Source organism: Protopterus annectens, chromosome 12.part0, assembly GCF_019279795.1.
Source record: "Protopterus annectens isolate FY-2018-M chromosome 12.part0, PAN1.0, whole genome shotgun sequence".
In the NCBI taxonomy this organism is placed as follows: Eukaryota; Metazoa; Chordata; order Ceratodontiformes; family Protopteridae; genus Protopterus; species Protopterus annectens.
Genome location: NC_056746.1, coordinates 1,389,958,141 through 1,389,977,663, shown reverse-complemented (window position 1 = coordinate 1,389,977,663; position 19,523 = coordinate 1,389,958,141). Strand labels below are relative to the sequence as shown.

Genomic DNA, 19,523 nt, shown 5'->3' with positions numbered 1-19,523 from the left:
AGACAACCAATTGATAATGGCTACTTATGAAATCCTATGTCTGGACTGGTTAACTTTACAAAGTATATTAATGTATTCCCAAGATTTATGTAGAGTAATTAATAATTCTTTCCTTTAATAATACACCAAAATTTATAAATTACTTATATGATACTATATACAAAGACCATAACATGAAAAATAGTATTTCCAATCTATATAAAGAATTAATAAATTACAAAACAAAACCTAAAACATTCTATTGGTAATATATATCTAAAGGTCAGCTCTTCAATTTTTATAGGTTCATAGGTAGGTACTAGGCTATCTGCCCGAGGGCATTTATATGCCAAGCCAGAGTGTGTCGGCTTTCGCTGCCCCATTGATTAATTAACTGATCCTCTGTCAAGCAGAGCCAATAAAGTGATCCCATGGGTGTATTTTCTCTTACCCATCCACTCGTCAAGGTTTCTCTTGAAGAGTGTTAGTGAGGAGCTCTGCCTGATGTAATTTGGAATTTTGTTCCAAAGCATGGGGAGTCTCTATGACAGGAATCTATCCCTCCAGCACATTCTATTTATTGTTGTGGCAAGGTTTAGCTCACTAGAGTGTGTATCTTGCAATGACTTGGATTTCTTTAGGTGGAGCATGTCCATCAATTCTGAGTTGGACAAGGCTTTGTAAGTCAGGCAGAGATCACCTCCGAGTAAGCGATATGCCACAGAGTACAGCCGGAGTTTTTTCAGTCGGGCTGCATAAGACATATGTTTGAGGCCAGTAATCCTCTTGGTGAGGTACTTTTGTGGTCTTTCCAGCTGTTGGAAGTGTCTTGTGAGGTACATCACAAATGGGGCACTGTACTCTATGATGGGTCTAATGAGGGGCACTATAACCTCTTTATTTCTAGAAGTGAACCCTTTAGTAATTAGATGGGCCACATAGAAGGATTTCCTAACTACTTTGGCAATATGATTGTCAAAGGAGAGATTACTATCTACCCGGGTCCCCAGATCTCTTATTACCTTTTCTGTATTAAGGGGACTGCCACCTATGTGGTAATTCATGAGTGTTTTGTTTTTCCCAAATGGGATGACTATGCATTTTTTGACATTTAGCTTGAGGCCATGACTTTGACACCAGGTGTCTGTCTCAGTAAGGCCCTTTTCGAGGATGTCCGTGTCAGCTAGAGAGTCAATTATGGCTCCCAGTTTGCAGTCATTTGTGAACTTCATTAGCCATAGTCCTCTTGTGTTTGCCTGTACTTTGGATAAGTATATGCCGAACAGTAGTGGTCCTAGGACCGAGCCTTGTGGGACACCACTTGTGACTGGTTTAGAGTCGGACCTGGAGCCTGCTATTCTTACCGTGTGAGTTCTGTCTGTAAGCCAGTTGGCAACCCATCTCGTGACGTAGGGATTTATGTTCAGGCTGGTGAGTTTTTCTGTAATACCCGAGTGAGGAATGGTGTCAAAAGCCTTAGCAAGGTCAAGGTAGAATGTGTGAACCACCTTTCCCTCGTCTATGGCCTTGGTGACTGTCACAAAGAAGTCAACCAGGTTTAGTAGGCATGATCTGCCCTTAACAAAGCCGAACTGGGTCGGGTCAAGTGTTTGGAGGTTCCCAATATCATTGTTAATGAGTTCCATGATGATGCTCTCCATAGCCTTGCAGACCAGGCTAGTCAGGTTTATGGGGTGATAGTTACCAGGGTCAGTTGTGGCCCCTCCTTTGTGGAGAGGAATAACCATTGCTGTGTGCCATTCTATGGGCATGTTGCCTGTGGAGAGTCTGAAGTTGAACAGCGTGTTTAGGAACTTATTAGTCTTTCAGCCTAAAGCATTCAGACCCGCACATTTCATCCCAGCACTTGTTCTAAACCTACTGCAGCACTAGATAAACCCCCAGGACTCAACCCCTGCATCTGCCAAGAAGGGAATAGTCTTTTTACTTCCCTACTTATTCAGGCATGTCCAAGAGGCAGCTCCTGGTGTACTCTCCAGCCTACCTGATGAGCCTGGGCATCTTGAGGCAATGCTACAACTGCCTCATGTACACAGACAACCCTCTCCTCCTACCAACAAACACTGACACTTGTGAGAGATGCACTTATACAGCCAAGCTAGAGCCAAAGCTCTCTCTAACCAAGACTGGAACAGACAGTCAAGAGGAGAAGGTAATAACTCACAACACCCTGCTCCCTACACATAGACCAAATAAACCAACACCTCCAAAACCCACACATAACAACAAGGCATATATGGAGGCTCTGATTAAAAATCTAAATCTGCCTAGGCAACAGAGACCTCCAAAGTAGACACACAAGCAACCTCCTCCCACCAACACACCCCAAACAACACATAGCTCACAAACTTGGTGTGCCACACAACCATAGCCCATAAGGCAAAACATACTCAACACACTAGTGATAGGTGACTCTATAGTCAGGCGCACCAACGTCCCACTCACCAGGCTAGACAAAGAGAAGGTTACTGTCAGCTGCTTGTCGGGTGCCAGAATCTGCCACATAATGCATGCACTCAGGTCACTATGAGGCAAGTACAAATATGACTCTGTCATAGACCATGTCAGAGTAAATGACCTGAGATGTACTTCCCTGGACTACATGAAAAGAGACATGGAAAAGCTCTCTGATCTTGTAGCCCAGGCAGATATGACCCTAGCCCTGAGTAGCAACCTGCCTTTACCAAAAATGATACCACAGTACAAGGATAAGATGATCAACTTCAACAATTGGCTAAGCTTCTGGTGTCATTCAAAGGGGATCCAGTATCTGTATGCCTGGAATGACATTCTTGACAGAGATGGCCTGCACCTGTCACCCCTGGGATTCATAATATTGGCCAAGGCTCTTGCCACCCCTATAGTGCCTTTTTAGGCAAGTCTTAAAAACAAAACAAAGCCACCGCCATAAGAACTACAGGAAACAAAAAACCGAGGGCAATGTTACTCAATGCTAGGAGTCTAAACCTCAAAATGCACTCACTCGAGGCACTCCTCAAAATGGAGAACATCGATATCTGTGCAGTGACTGAGACCTGGTTCAAGGCTCCTGAGAGCATCCCAGCACTACTAGGCTATAATTCATACCAAACGTTTCGGCCACAAAACCCAGACCAAAACACGAAGGGAGGAGGTGTGTCCATATTCATCAGGGACATCCACACCTCCAGGCTAGTTGCAAAATACAATGCCTCTGAAATCATCCAAGTGCAACTAACCCAGGGCAAAAACGCATTCCAAATTGTAGCTTATTATAGATCCCCCACCATGACCCAGGAACCTCACTCCTTGTTCCTGGGGACATTGGAAAAAATGAGGATCCAACCAAATACCATAATAATGGGCAATTTCAACTACCCTAACATACACTGGGAAAACTACTCTTGTACTAATCCCCTTGCTCATTGATTCCTGGAATTTATAAACTCTAATGCCCTGGATCAATTTGTCAACACCCCCACCAGGGGCAACAATATTCTGGACTTGATCATTACCAACATAGGTGACTCAATGTCCGAGATCAATTCCTTGCTCCTTGCTTGTTAGATCAGACCCTAAACTAATCACCCTAGATATCCACATCCCGACCCCACCACCACATAAGGAAACCATCGTAAAAAACTTTATCAAAGATAACTTCAGACTTCTCAAGAATGAAGTGACTAACTTTGCAATGACCCTGTAGATGGATAACACAGTCAACACAGTTACGACTGCTAAATCCTACACAAATGCACTCTACAGGCACCTACATGAGTGCATGGATCGTGCTATCCCCAATAAAACCAAGATGCTATCCTCCAAAAAAGGAAGCATATCTGGTTGTCCCCTGCCATTAACAAACTTTACAACAGAAGGAAGAAACTGTTGCAAAAGAAAGTAAAAACCCAGGTATAGAGGAACTCACTGACAAGCCTCAGTAAGAAACTAAGGTCTCTCATAAAATGCTCCAAAGCTAACTTTGAAAGTAAAATTGCCATGGATTCCAAAGACAAACACAAGGCATTCTTTAGCTATGTCAAGAATCTCCATGGCAACACCCAGACCTGCACTGAGCTACAACAGAACGGCACAAAATATACAGAGCCAACTGATATTGCCAACATATTGGCAGATAGGTTCAGTGCAAACTTTACTCCTCCCTCACTCCCCAAAGGGCCTATAACTATACCAGATGGTTGCAGAGCCCTGGCAATGACAAACACACAGGTAAAAATGGCACTCTCTAAAGCCAAAAATACAGCATCCATGGGACCGGGCAATATCCCAGGCTGCGTCTTACATGAACTCCAAAATGAACTAGCCCCCCACCTAAATTACATGTTCAACCACAGCCTCACCACAGGCTATGTGCCCACAGAATGGCACACAGCAATGGTTATCCCACTCCACAAAGGAGGAACCACCACAGATCCCAGGAACTATAGACTTATTATCCTGACAAGCTTGGTCTGCAAGGCCATGAAACGTATCATCATGGAACTCATAAACAAAAATATAGGTAACCTCCAAACTCTGGATGCTACCCAGTTTGGGTTTGTAAAAAGTAGATCATGTCTCTTAAACCTGGTAGACATCTTTGAAACAGTTACTAAGGCCGTAGACGAGGGGAAGGGGGGCCACACAGCCTACCTGGACCTCGGTAAAGCCTTTGACACTATTTCTCATTCAGGAATCATTGATAAACTCACCAACCTTAACATAAACCCTTACATCATGAGATGGATGGCCAACTGGCTCACGTACAGAAACCACACGGCAAGAGTTGCTGACTCCAGGTCTGACTCCAAACCAGTGACAAGTGGAGTACCCCAGGGTTCAGTCTTGGTTTCCCTCTTGTTCGGTATATATGTCTCTAAAGTGCAAGTGAACACCAAGGGTCTATGGCTAACCAAGTTTGCAGATGACTGCAAACTGGGTGCCATTATCAATTCCCCCACCGACATAGACATCCTGCAAAAGGGCCTCACTGAGATGGACACCTGGTGTCAAAATCATGGCCTCAAACTAAATGCCAAAAAAATGCATTGTTATCCCCTATGGCAAAAACAAGGTACCCATGAATTACCAAATAGGGGGAAGTTCACTTAACACAGGAAGTGTGATAAGAGACCTTGGAACCCAAGTGGATAGTAACCTCTCCTTCGATAACCACATTGCCACAGTGGTCAGAAAATCTTTCTACGTGGCCCACTTAATCACAAAAGGGTTTGCATCTAGAAATAAGGAAGTCATCGTTCTCGTCTACTCATCACTTATTAGACCCCTCATTGAATACAACGCCCCATTTGGGATGTACCTCACAAAACACCTACAACAACTTGAGAGGCCCCAAAAGTACCTCACCAAGAGGATCGCTGCCCTCAAACAATTGCCCTATGCCGACCGACTCGAGAAACTCAAACCCTACTCGGTCACATAACCCGGAATTGTTGGACATGATCCACTTGAAGAAATCCCAATCTCCCCAAGCTATACACTATAGTGACCTAAACCTCACCACAACAATAAATAGGACATGCTGGAGGTATAGATTCATGTCTCAGAGACTTCCCATGCCCTGGAACAAAATCCCCATCCACGTCAAGCAGAGCTCGTCATTAGCACTGTTCAAGAGAAACCTTGATAAGTGGATGGGTGATAGGAAGTTCACCCCTGGGATTATGTCTGTGGCACTGCTTGATAGAGGGGCAGGAATTTAACAATCCATGGGTGGCAAATGCCAATACACTGTTGGCTAGGCTTGCTTTGGCCCTCGGACCGTTAGCCTAGTACGTACCTATGAACCTATTACAATTAACTGAAGAATTCAAATCAAATATTTTACTATCAGTAAAACTTACATCTAGTTCACAATAATGGAAAAATTTTAATTGGAAATATTTACATATAGCATTTCTAACCCCCAGATAAAATCACTAAAATGAGTCCTTACAGGAAAGGAATATGTTGGAGATGCGAACAAGAATCTAATGCTGATTGGAATCATATTTTTTATAATTGTATTAAAATTAAGCCATACTGGAATGGAATTAATAATTTTCTACAGGCCTTACTCAGTGAATCCTTTAATTTATCTAAAGCCTTGATATTATTGAATGTAAAATGAAGTCCTTATTTGAATCAAACAAATCTGTATTTATTATGGACAATACTTGCACTTTCCAGGAAATGCATAACTAGAAGATGGAAATCAAACACACTGCCAACTATGGAAGACTTTTTAGACCTGCTGAAGAATTAAATATTGATGGAAATCAAACTCAAAGAACTAAAGATTTATTCTAGGACATTGGTAAACAACCCAAGGAAAAATAATATCCTTAATGGGCACTCTACAACTAACACTATTGATATCACTCTGACTGTAAATAATGTATATAGTTATTTAAAATGTCATACAAAATTATTATGAAAGTTTTTATATTATTATTTGAAAATAAAAAACAATATGAGAATAAGGTAAGAAAGCCTAAGCTTTGTGTTGCTGCCACCTAGTGTTCATAAATGATACTACAGAACATGCCAAGTTGAATTGCTCATATTATGTGTCTGATCAATATTATGAACCTCAGTATGGCAAAAAGTATTTTAAAACTATTTTCTAGTGAGCATAATTTGGGACACATGAATTTACAAAACTACCTATAGCTATTACTTGGACAGTCAACTTTTTTTGTAGTTGTATGCATGTATATGTGTGCCTGTTATATGTACGTACATATATATATATATACATATATATATATATATATATATATATAGATATAGATATATATATATATATATATATATATATATATATATATATATATATATATCTCTATATAGATATATATGGAGACATGGATACATGTGTTACATACCTTTTGGTTTGGCATGACTCAGCCCTCATGTCTGTATGTCTGGGCCACCTCCAAACTTTCCCCTTCCGTGAAAATGTTCATATGTTTACATCTTCACACATGTTTTCTTGTAGCTTGTCTTACTACTAGCTCTGAGGGCATTTTGCTGCTTTCACTCTTTCCTGAAATATTTTCTAGACTGGCACACTGCTGCTAAATCCTAATTACACCTCTGCCTTAACAGCAGACTTCTTTTTTGAGTTCTGATAACCATCAATTTCCTTCCCCCTCCTATCACACAGAACGCCAGTTTGAAATTCACTTGACTCGACATATAAACCTGTACAACTCTATCCATGCTAGGGATTATCTAATCCAAGAGCATTTATATATATATCTATATATATATATATCTATATATATATATATATATATATATATATATATATATATATATATCTATATATATATATATATATATATATATATATATATATATATATATATATATATGTGTGTGTGTGTGTGTGTGTGTGTGTGTTGGGGGGGGGTCTCAAAAATGTGCTTTCATGTACTATAGTAATATTTATTAATTGTGTGGCATAATTTTAGGAATATGGTGACATTACTAGATATGGCAATATTGGAAACTGGGAGACTGACAGCACTGCAAACAGTGACGGACTGTACAGCAACAACAGAGTGGTAAAACTGGCTTTTATCAGACATTTTTAGAAAATGGAATACTGGCTAAATTAAGTATTTCTTTTTCTATGTTTTTATTTTAACATCAGAGTTAGCAAATTTTTCTCAGAATTCTGATCTGAGTCCCTCACAATGCTGTACTGTTTCACTGATTCATAGATTCACAGACTTTTACTAAGCTAACCACCAAGACGCCTTTCTAAGCCTAGCCAAGTTTCCTAAAAGAATAATGGTGTCCTGCATCCAAACAGGACATTGAGGGCCAGGCACTTATAAGCTACCTCTGCCCATAAGCAACACTGGTGCTATCCCTGGTGTTAACTTCCTATTCCCCTTCCACTTGTCTAGATTTTGTTTAAACTGGGTAATACATGAACTCAGCTTCACATGGATGATATACAGGCGCTATGTCACACCTCCAGTGAATGCATTACCAGAAATAGGACCACTCACGGGTACTGCGTTGCACAGTCATTGAAGGCACTACTCACAGATGGGACTATTTACAGGTACTGTGTCACACTATCAGTGAATACACTTTTCGCCAATAGTACTGTTTACAAGTACTGTGTCAGAGCACCACTGAATGTCCTGACCACAAATAGGACTACTAACAGGTACTGTGCTTTATCACCATTGAATGCACTGACCAGAAATCAAAACACTTCACAGGTGCTATGTTTCACCATGGTTGAATGCAATGATCACAGACAGGATGCTTTCCAAGAATATGTCACATCAGTAATGGATACTCTGACCTCAAATAGGATCACTTACAGGTACTGCGTCGCACCACCACTGAATACACTGATTATAAACAAGCTATCACTTACAGGTTGTGTGTTGCACCACCACTGAATACACTGAGTATAAACAAGCTATCACTTACAGGTAGTGTGTCGCACAACCACTGAATACACTGATTATAAACAAGCTATCACTTACAGGTAGTGTATCACACCACCACTGAATACACTGATTATAAACAAGCTATCACTTACAGGTAGTGTATCACACCACCACTGAATACACTGATTATAAACAAGCTATCACTTACAGGTAGTGTACCACACCACCACTGAATACACTGATTATAAACACGCTATCACTTACAGGTAGTGTATCACACCACCACTGAATACACTGATTATAAACAAGCTATCACTTACAGGTAGTGTATCGAACCACCACTGAATACACTGATTATAAACAAGCTATCACTTACAGGTAGTGTATCGAACCACCACTGAATACACTGATTATAAACAAGCTATCACTTACAAGTAGTGTATCGAACCACCACTGAATATACTGATTATAAACAAGCTATAACTTACAGGTAGTGTATCGAACCACCACTGAATACACTGATTATAAACAAGCTATCACTTACAGGTAGTGTATCGAACCACCACTGAATACACTGATTATAAACAAGCTATCACTTACAGGTAGTGTATCACACTACCACTGAATACACTGATTATAAACAAGCTATTACTTGCAGGTAGTGTATCGTACCACCACTGAATACACTGATTATAAACAAGCTATCACTTACAGGTAGTGTATCACACCACCACTGAATACACTGATTATAAACAAGCTATCATTTACAGGTAGTGTATCACACCACCACTACTGAATACACTGATTATAAACAAGCTATCACTTACAGGTAGTGTATCACACTACCACTGAATACACTGATTATAAACAAGCTATCACTTACAGGTTGTGTGTCACACCACTACTGAATACACTGATAATAAACAAGCTATCACTTACAGGTAGTGTATCACACCACCACTACTGAATACACTGATAACAAACAAGCTATCATTTACAGGTAGTTTGTCACACCACCACTGAATACACTGATTATAAACAAGCTATCACTTACAGGTAGTTTGTCACACCACCACTGAATACACTGATTATAAACAAGCTATCACTTACAGGTACTGTGTCGCACCACCACTGAATACACTGATTATAAACAAGCTATCACTTACAGGTAGTGGATTGAACCAGCACTGAATACACTGATTATAAACAAGCTATCACTTACAGGTAGTGTGTCACACCACCACTGAATACACTGATTATAAACAAGCTATCACTTACAGGTAGTGTATCACACCACCACTGAATACACTGATTATAAACAAGCTATCACTTACAGGTAGTGTATCACACCACCACTGAATACACTGATTATAAACAAGCTATCACTTACAGGTAGTGTATCGAACCACCACTGAATACACTGATTATAAACAAGCTATCACTTACAGGTAGTGTATCGAACCACCACTGAATACACTGATTATAAACAAGCTATCACTTACAGGTAGTGGATTGAACCAGCACTGAATACACTGATTATAAACAAGCTATCACTTACAGGTAGTGTATCGAACCACCACTGAATACACTGATTATAAACAAGCTATCACTTACAGGTAGTGTATCGAACCACCACTGAATACACTGATTATAAACAAGCTATCACTTACAGGTAGTGGATTGAACCAGCACTGAATACACTGATTATAAACAAGCTATCACTTACAGGTAGTGTATCACACTACCACTGAATACACTGATTATAAACAAGCTATCACTTACAGGTAGTGGATTGAACCAGCACTGAATACACTGATTATAAACAAGCTATCACTTACAGGTAGTGTATCACACCACCACTGAATACACTGATTATAAACAAGCTATCACTTACAGGTACTGTGTTGAACCAGCACTGAATACACTGATTATAAACAAGCTATCACTTACAGGTAGTGTATCGAACCACCACTGAATACACTGATTATAAACAAGCTATCACTTACAGGTAGTGGATTGAACCAGCACTGAATACACTGATTATAAACAAGCTATCACTTACAGGTAGTGTATCGAACCACCACTGAATACACTGATTATAAACAAGCTATCACTTACAGGTAGTGGATTGAACCAGCACTGAATACACTGATTATAAACAAGCTATCATTTACAGGTAGTGTATCACACCACCACTACTGAATACACTGATTATTAACAAGCTATCACTTACAGGTAGTGTATCACACTACCACTGAATACACTGATTATAAACAAGCTATCACTTACAGGTTTTGTGTCACACCACCACTGAATACACTAATTATAAACATGCTATCACTTACAGGTACAGTGTCGCACCACCACTGAATACACTGATTATAAACAAGGTATCACTTACAGGTACTGTGTCGCACCACCACTGAATACACTGATAATAAACAAGGTATCACTTACAGGTACTGTGTCGCACTACCACTGCATCACTCTGAGCCTGATCCCTGTAGAGAGCAGAGATCGAGATTTGATAGTCCGTATCCTTCTCCAATCCTAAAAGAATAGCCCTGTCAGACATTCCATCTACCAACAGCTGTGGAAACAAAGAAAGATGGGATGACTAATGATGACCAAGATACATAGTAATAAACTGTCCATCATTTTACTCCCACAATTTTCTGTCCTTTACTGAGGCATCACTTATGTTGAGTGTAATACAGCAAGTATTTTACTGTTGAACACAAAAGACTGATACCTTGCAACAAATGCAATCTATTTACAAAAATTACACGTGAAGGAATGCAATCAGAGAAAAAACAGTGACTAGAAAGAAAATAAATATGACTTAAAGCTGAGAAAAAAAAACTTTATTACAAAATGTATTATTTAGTTATTATTTATCATGTGATAAATGGATGGTCCAGGAACCCTATTCTGCTACAGACAGCCAAATATCACAAATGGGTGAGACAAAACATGGTGCACAATTCCAAAGACTTAATCTCAGTGTATGTGACCACTTACAGTGAGTGCAGGCTCAGAGCTGATATTTTGGAATCTGGTTGCCGGTGTAAGCCTGTTTATACACAGGCTTTATACCGAAGGAAGTCACTTACACTGAGAACAGGTCTTAGGAATCAAAGCAAACTTACACAGACAGCAATTTGGCCCATGATGCAATATAATGTGGACTGCCAAAAAAGAAGGACAACATTCTCTTAAGTTCCTCTTTATGGAATCATAAATGATATGGTATTCATTGATATACACAGAACCCAAAAAATATTTGGATGAGAAGAGATTAATAAACAAGGCCAGGAATAAGAAAATTCAGAGCAAATAGGGCAAATATATATACTGGTCACAAGGTATCAGTGTTGGCAAGAATGTGAACTTTGAAGAAATGCTATTCATGGATTTTCTTGCCAACCTTCTGCTCTACAGTTTTGAGGATTGGCTCCCTTATGCAGCCATTGTCGTTTTTTTTTTTGGAAGTGTTCTTATCTACTTCCTGTTCCTTGTCAGGGAAAGACTGCAAAACTCTACATAGTTCCTATAAATTGTGTCTATGCTCAATGATAAATCATTATAAATCAATATTCCCCATACTGCTGGTCTTGAAATCTTAAGTTAATAATCATAGTCATCAGGATTTATCATTTCAGCAAAATGCTTTTTTTTCCTTAAATATAATTGGTATTTATAAATGCAGTATACTGCTATGAGGTCATCTTTTGTCCCCATTTATTCTGTGCTTTTGAATGATTTCTATTAATAATAACTGTAGTCTCATTTGGAAATCAGATGCAACTACACACTGAGGGAGTTAGCACATTTTTCCAATAATATCAAGAAGATTCAGTTCACTGTGAAATGTGTTATTCACTATGATTTTCTTGATGAGTCCATCACTAAGGGATGAGATGAGTTGGTAGTGACTTCTTTATACCATAAACCCTTTGCTCAACATAGATCAATAAAATTGATTGTGGGCTGGCCATTTTAAAGGCAATGATTATAAACAATGAGGAAATTATGGCTGACTGTAAAACTGAAATTGGTAGACTCAATGGTGAAATCAACTCAGACCTTTTATTTTCGATTGAGGAGTACAAAAATATTTACTTTAGGACTATGCATGATGTCGACAATGTTATTTTAAAAAACCAGAACAGGAAAACTAGGAAATTAGAAAGGGACCTGTATGATTATAGAATGGGGAGAGCTTACTACTGTGACAATAGGAATTTTAGGGTGAAGTATAACTATAATGAAGGTGTTTTTTTTAATAGAAGAAAAGGCATAGGGAATGAAGCCTATGAACACGGAGGGTATCAGGAAGAACAAGGTTATACACATAATTATCATTCACAAGAAGACACTAATAGAGAAATCCCTTTAGGGGAACAAGGACCGAGAAGGTCCGAAAGGATAAGGAACTTGGAACACCAACCCTCCTATGCAACAGTTACGAGGAACTATTATATTCCACCACAGAGAAGGAGGGGGGGCAGGGAGAGTCAGTGATGAATCTCTCTCCACTGTATCATGCAAACATATCAGACAACGACTCAAATGACACTGATAGAAATAATGGACCCAGGTTGGGTATTTACTCACAAGATAACTTTTTTATTTACAACTACACAGACGTAGAGATAAAACAAGAACACTTTAATCTTTTTACAAAATGTTTTACATTTGTCCCTGTTAAAAAAACGAGTATAGATGAGATTTTATTAGACATTAAACTTTTTACAAGAAAATTGAATTTATTTCATATGTTCCAGGAAAGGAATAACAACAGCAACAGAAGTAGTTTTAAGAAAGCTAGAACTTTTAACCCCCCCTTACATCACGATATTTTAAATTTTGAAAAATGTGTTACAGGTACAATAAGAGATGGGTACAACAAGCAAGTAACAACAATAGATAATTTAACTAAAGAGGAAACACACATTTTAGAAGAACTAAGGGACAATGTTAATTTACGGATTATGAAGCCAGATAAGGGTGGGGGGTAGTCCTAATGGACACATGGGACTATACCAAGAGAATATGTGATATATTAGACAAAGATAACCGGTACACTTTAGTATCTAGAAATGAGGTAAACATCTCATACAGGAAAATAGATATGATTTTGTAAGACAACTTACTACAAGGACTTATAGACAAAGAACTGTACAATTTTCTGAAAGTATCAAAACCGGTTATTCCAGTTATTTTTGGTATACCAAAAATACACAAAGACAGGGAAAACCCGCCCCTAAGACCTATAGTATCCTCACAAGGATCCAAGACACAACCTCTGGCAATTTTCGTAGATTTTAAACTAAAGGAATTTTACAAAAAATACCCCCTCATTTTAATTGATTCTTGGGACTTCCTTACCAAGATTGGGTCCAAACCCTACAAGGAAAGCACAATTTGTGTGACTGTTGATGTAAAAGATTTATTTTCAATTATTCCACACAATACAGGGCTTGATTGGTTTGAAAAAATGTTAGTGGAAATGAAAATGTTAACACCGGATGATTTTAAATTGGTTTTAGAGAATATGGAACTTGTGCTGAAATATAATTATATTTACTTTCAAGGTGACATATACCATCAGATAGATGGTGTGGCTATGGGGTCAGCCTGTGCACCCATTTACGCAAATATTATTATGTTATTTTCGGAAAGACAATTTATTTTCAACTCAATTTTTTACAAATTCATCAGCGGGTATTATAGATTTTTGGACGATATTTTCATTCTATGGGATGGAAGCAAAGAAAAAATAACAGAGTTCACTGACTATATGAATAATAGTACAGAATTCCTTAAATTTACATTCAAAATAATTACAGATGAAACACATTACCTAGATGTAAAAATAATAAAGGATCATATTAAAAACAAATATAAATCTAGAATATATAGGAAGGATTGTTTTTCTAATTCCTATCTACATTTTACGAGCGACCACCCCTACCATTCTAAAGTAAATATAATAAAAGGTCAAATGATTAGAGCGGCCAGGATGACATCTGATAGAATGTCAGGAAATGGAGATCCTCCAAAACATGTTTAAGGAGAGAGGATACCCAGACCACATGATTGTGAAAAACAAGGAGTTTGTACCGAATAAATGGGATACGGTATATAAACCTAAGGACAGAGGATACCCAGACCACATGATTGTGAAAAACAAGGAGTTTGTACTAAATAAATGGGATACAGTATATAAACCATTACTGACCAACGTGGGGGGTGTCGAAGTAGATGAAATAAATAGTAACAACAAAGATAAAGAAAAGAGCTTTGCCCTATTTAATTCTGACACACTTTAATGGTGTGGGATGGATAACGAGATGCATAAATGAGATCTGGGGAATGTTCAGTAGAATGCCCACCAAAGTAGATGTGTTTAAGCAAACACCTAGAGACACCTTTAGGAAAAATAAGAACTTAAAAAATATATTTGAGAAAAAGAAAAACAACACAAAGGTGACAGGGGGAACATGCACTAAATATGGCACATTCAAATGTGGTAGATGTGCACAATGTTCATTTATAGCAGGGACTAAAGATCTTGACCTCCCCACTCTAAATAGGCGGTTGATGGGAAATAAATATTATAGTTGTTACACAAAGGGGGTGGTGTATTTGTGTTATTGTAAGAAGTGTTGGAAATATTATATTGGAAAAACCGAACGTAATTTAAGGGCCCGCATATATGAACATAATAGAGACATCACTAAGATGAATGACCCAAATGCACTCTTTAGACACACCAGAATGTGTAAGGAGGCTGATTTTAAATTTTGGATATTGGAAGAAGTGGGTAAGCACGAGAGGTGGGGACTGGGAAACTAAAATTGAATTTAGGGAAATGATCTGGCAGTTAAGACTGGATGCATGTGGGAATAATGGACTAAATGACCACATATCCATCAACCCTGCACTCAAGATCTTGTCAGAGGACCCCAAGAGGCACCACTAAGGTCACCATTTTATCTTATACAACATTTTATTTCATTTTATCTTACATAACATTTTATTTCATTTTACCTCATGTTATTCTATTTTATGGTATAATATATGTATTTACAATATATTATTTTATTAGAATATTTATACACTACATCATTTTTTATTTTTTAAAATGAACTTGTATAATAACATTTTTTAATAAGAATTTTCTAATAAGATTTTTTAATATGAACACTTAATGGAACAACAATGAACCTTTAGCTCAGTATTTTATAAGTATTATAAACTTTATACCTATTTAAGGTTGACATATCTCATTTACAAGATTTTGTACAATATTTTTTCTACTGTTTTTTAACAAAACAAGTTTCTGATGGAAGTCCTGTTTTTCCTATTGTACTGTTTTGGATGAGTTTTAAACAATGTATCTTTTTATAACTTTTTTAACAACCTCTTTTTGGAAAGGTTTCATGCAAGAAAGAGTTAAAATTTGTATTAATTTATGGCCAGCCTATAGGATTTCAAAACTAATTAACTAATTAAACAATTGGAACCATTATTTAAACTGAGGGTGAGTGGAAAAATGTAGATTCTGATGAAGTCTCCGTGAAGGAGATGAAAGCCCTCAATCTGGTTGCTTTTTACTGTCTTTTATTGTTTTTTCATTAAAATTTGTAATTTTTGCTGAACTGCGGTGGATTATTGAAGGAATTACATTTCTACTATGGAGGAAAGCCTTTATTGATACTAGACTGCGCATTGGAGTTTTTGTTTTATAGATCAATAAAATCCCTAAACATCAATTTCTGGTTAATAAAATAATCTGTAGCTCTCCAACAGACTTTATAAAATTCTCTAAGGAGCATTTCAACCACTTTGCCCACAGGAGGTATTTTCAGTCACTAAATATTCAACTAAACATATTAAAGTATCTTATTCCACAGACAGTTTGCTAGTATATAAATCAGCCTATAAAAATCATGTTTTGATCTTGTTCTGCTTATTAGCTGTAGTAGCAATTCTTTTTTAATTAAATTTATGTTGGTACTTCTGTTAAAAACATCAGTTCTTTTACTATGTGATCCTTGTAGAATTATATGTAAAATATTAAAAACATTATCACAACATTTTAATCAACAGAAAGATAATGTGTATATATATATATATATATATATATATATATATATATATATATATATGTATAGTCTACACAATCAACCACTTCCAAACCATGAAGTCATCAACATTGTGGAAACCGTACTAGTAGTAGATATGTTGTAAAATCTTTAACATTTTACAAAATTAACACCTCAAAGGTATATATGATGTCAGACCTTTAGGGACCTTTTTGGTGAATAGGTGTTATACCTGAGTGCATGTGTGTTTGTTTAACACTTTTCCCTAATTAAAACATCAAAGGTATATGAATCAAATTTCTTAGGGATTTGTTCTGGTAAATAGATAACATACCTGGTCGCAAATGTGTGTAAAGCCATTAATGTGGGCAAGACATCTATAAAACTCTTAAAGCCCTATCCTATACCTTGTCTCCTACAAGTTACTAACAGGCAGTCTCTGCCTGGCATACAAAGCATCATCAGATCCAGACTTGATATGCCTTTTTTACATCCACAAAATGAACAGCATCTGGACCACTAGATACAAGGATTTAAATTTTACTTGCAACATAAATAAGCATGTTGGCGAGAAAGATATGTGTCTCAGAGGATCCTCATGCTCTGGAACAGGCTCCCCATCCATGTGACGTAGATTCCATCCCTAATCCTGTTTGAGAATAACCTTGACCAATGTATGGCAAATTCACCCTGGGTCTGGCCCTTATGTCTCTTATAGAGGCAGACAGTAATGCCCAAAGTAACATGCCCTCCACATAACCTCTAGAAACTTCCTAACTAACATACCCCCTACTAATAAACATCCATGAGACATAGAGACACAATTGGGCTGGATTGTACAGCTAGGCTTATAAAGGCACTGGAGGCTCACTGGCTTTGAATATATGTATGAATCTAAGAACCTATGAGCCTATACTGTTTTTCAGAACATCTTAGAGATGCACATTGCACACTATAAATAATGTTCGCAAATACATGCAGCATTTACAAAATTAAGGAAGGGGATCCTAATAAACTGAGTTGACTAGACATTTTATGACTCATATGACTAGCAAGATACCAGCAATTACCACACCCAAAAGAATACTTTAGATCCACCAATCAGAATAAAGCATTACAATTGCACATTTAAGAAGAATTAGCTGTGTTTGGTTGTTCCACTGACAGATGCAGCAGTTCTGTACCTTAAGGTACAGGTGGAGGTGTATGTTATGTGATATGGTCTAGTGCTCTGGGCTGGCTCATCCCTGCAGTGAGATTCTTTCTTTGGTTCAGCTGCTTCTGGTTCACTAGCTCTCCATCACCCATCCTTTCTGTCCTCCACTTTTTTTATGCCCCTCATCCATTCTTTAACAACAAAAAGACATGAGCTAACAGCAAATTAAGTCTAGGTGGAAATTACCTGGCTGAGTTTCCCGGTACTGAGTGTAATCCATTTAAGCACATACTGATCCACGTCCAGGGCAGCGTGATGCCACTGTACAGTTGCACTGTTCAACGTGGAATCGATTATCCTCAGGTTGCTTGGAGATGGAACTTTCACTTCAAACCAAACAAAAAAAAGCAGGAAAACTCATTAATTATTCTTTCTTGACGCTAGAAATTAATGAAAGTTCTTTGTTGATGTAATACAATAGCATGTGTATAGCTAATAAGATCACAGCTGTAGGATTCAAACATATGACCGGGATGTCAGCCAGACTTTGGCAACTGTCAGACAGATTTTTTAGAAGTTAATGCAAATAACAAAACTGAGGCCAAGTGTATTTGAAATTTATAATATAGACTCACAAAATCTAAATGAGTATGAAACAAATGTATGAGTTTCTTCTATGTTGTCCTCAACAAAACAAATAGTACTGATAATACATTTTCTGAATTAAAACTGTATTGCATTCATAGTCAGTTTATACTATCCACTAAGTGATTTGATAACAGTATTTCTGAAAGAAAACATTGGTAGTAGTATTTCTAAAAGAAAATAATTTAGCCCCCCACCCCCTTCAACAGACATTGTGCATATTTGAAGCTGGCTGTGAAGCAGGTAAAAGAACTGCATTAATTTAGTTTGATAACAAAAAGATATCATCATCTCTAGAAAAGAAAGAACTGTCCTTTTAGCTATAATCAACAGCAGCAAACTAAAAATTGTAAATACTGACAAACGGGGTGGGGTAATTCTGATGCACAGTAGTGCTACTGGTGTTACTGGTGTGGAGTGAAGGAGGCAGCTGTCTTGGTTACAAAGTGCTAGAGGGCACAATCATCAGATCCTGATCGGTCTTAAGTGAATTACCAGCATGGCGGTATTGCATTTCTGGCCAGGGCTGAACCACTTAGCACACTGTATGTGGCATAAATTGTAGAAACTGTTTGCTACAAATATAGTAAGCAGTTTGCTACAGTTTTAAACAAAAGAAAAGTTTTTTTTTCTTAATGTAAGCACTTTAGTGCCAATAGCTATCTGATTGATACTGAATAATACAAAATATAATGGAAATTAAGTTGAATGCAGACTTAAACTGTAAAGTGGCACTGTGTAATGTAACACAGCATCCAGTAAAACAGGCTGTCATTCATTGTAACTGATGTGTACCAACTATATTACATTTTAACTGTGCCACCATCTTAGTGTGGATAAGCCAAGAGTTCCCAAATACTTTGGATTATATAAATATCTTATTCAGTGTCCATTCAGACTTGTTACATCTTCCAATAGCTGATGTACTAAATGGTAGACTATGCAGAAGAGATTTGTGGCAGCGTCGGTTAACACAGTGGATTTTGATGGCAAATTGTTTCTGGTCACTATACAGATAACAGATATGCACACTGTTATACCTAAGTCTATAGGTCTCTACATGATCAAAGAGTACTTATGTGACATTAATTTCATCACCATGATCAGTACAGATGTATTGTGTGACTTACTGGTATTTATGTTATCTAACAGTTTACATTTAAAAATAAGTTTTAAAAATAGATTAGTGGAATAGTGATGGGGCGGTAG

At 37.6% G+C, this 19,523-nt stretch overlaps 1 protein-coding gene across 4 annotated transcripts in view; it reads right to left on the bottom strand.

The window, feature by feature from the left end:
* The window catches only part of LOC122817233 (collagen alpha-1(XIV) chain-like), a 950,064-nt gene that overhangs the window by 394,714 nt on the left and 535,827 nt on the right, over positions 1-19,523 (bottom strand). For all 4 annotated transcript variants that reach the window (XM_044090454.1, XM_044090451.1, XM_044090453.1 and 1 more), the window contains exons 17-18: positions 17,916-18,055; positions 10,857-10,989 (exon numbers count right to left, since the gene is read on the bottom strand). In XM_044090454.1, the coding sequence (XP_043946389.1) occupies positions 10,857-10,989; positions 17,916-18,055 (273 nt within the window). The remainder of the gene's footprint in view (positions 1-10,856; positions 10,990-17,915; positions 18,056-19,523) is intronic.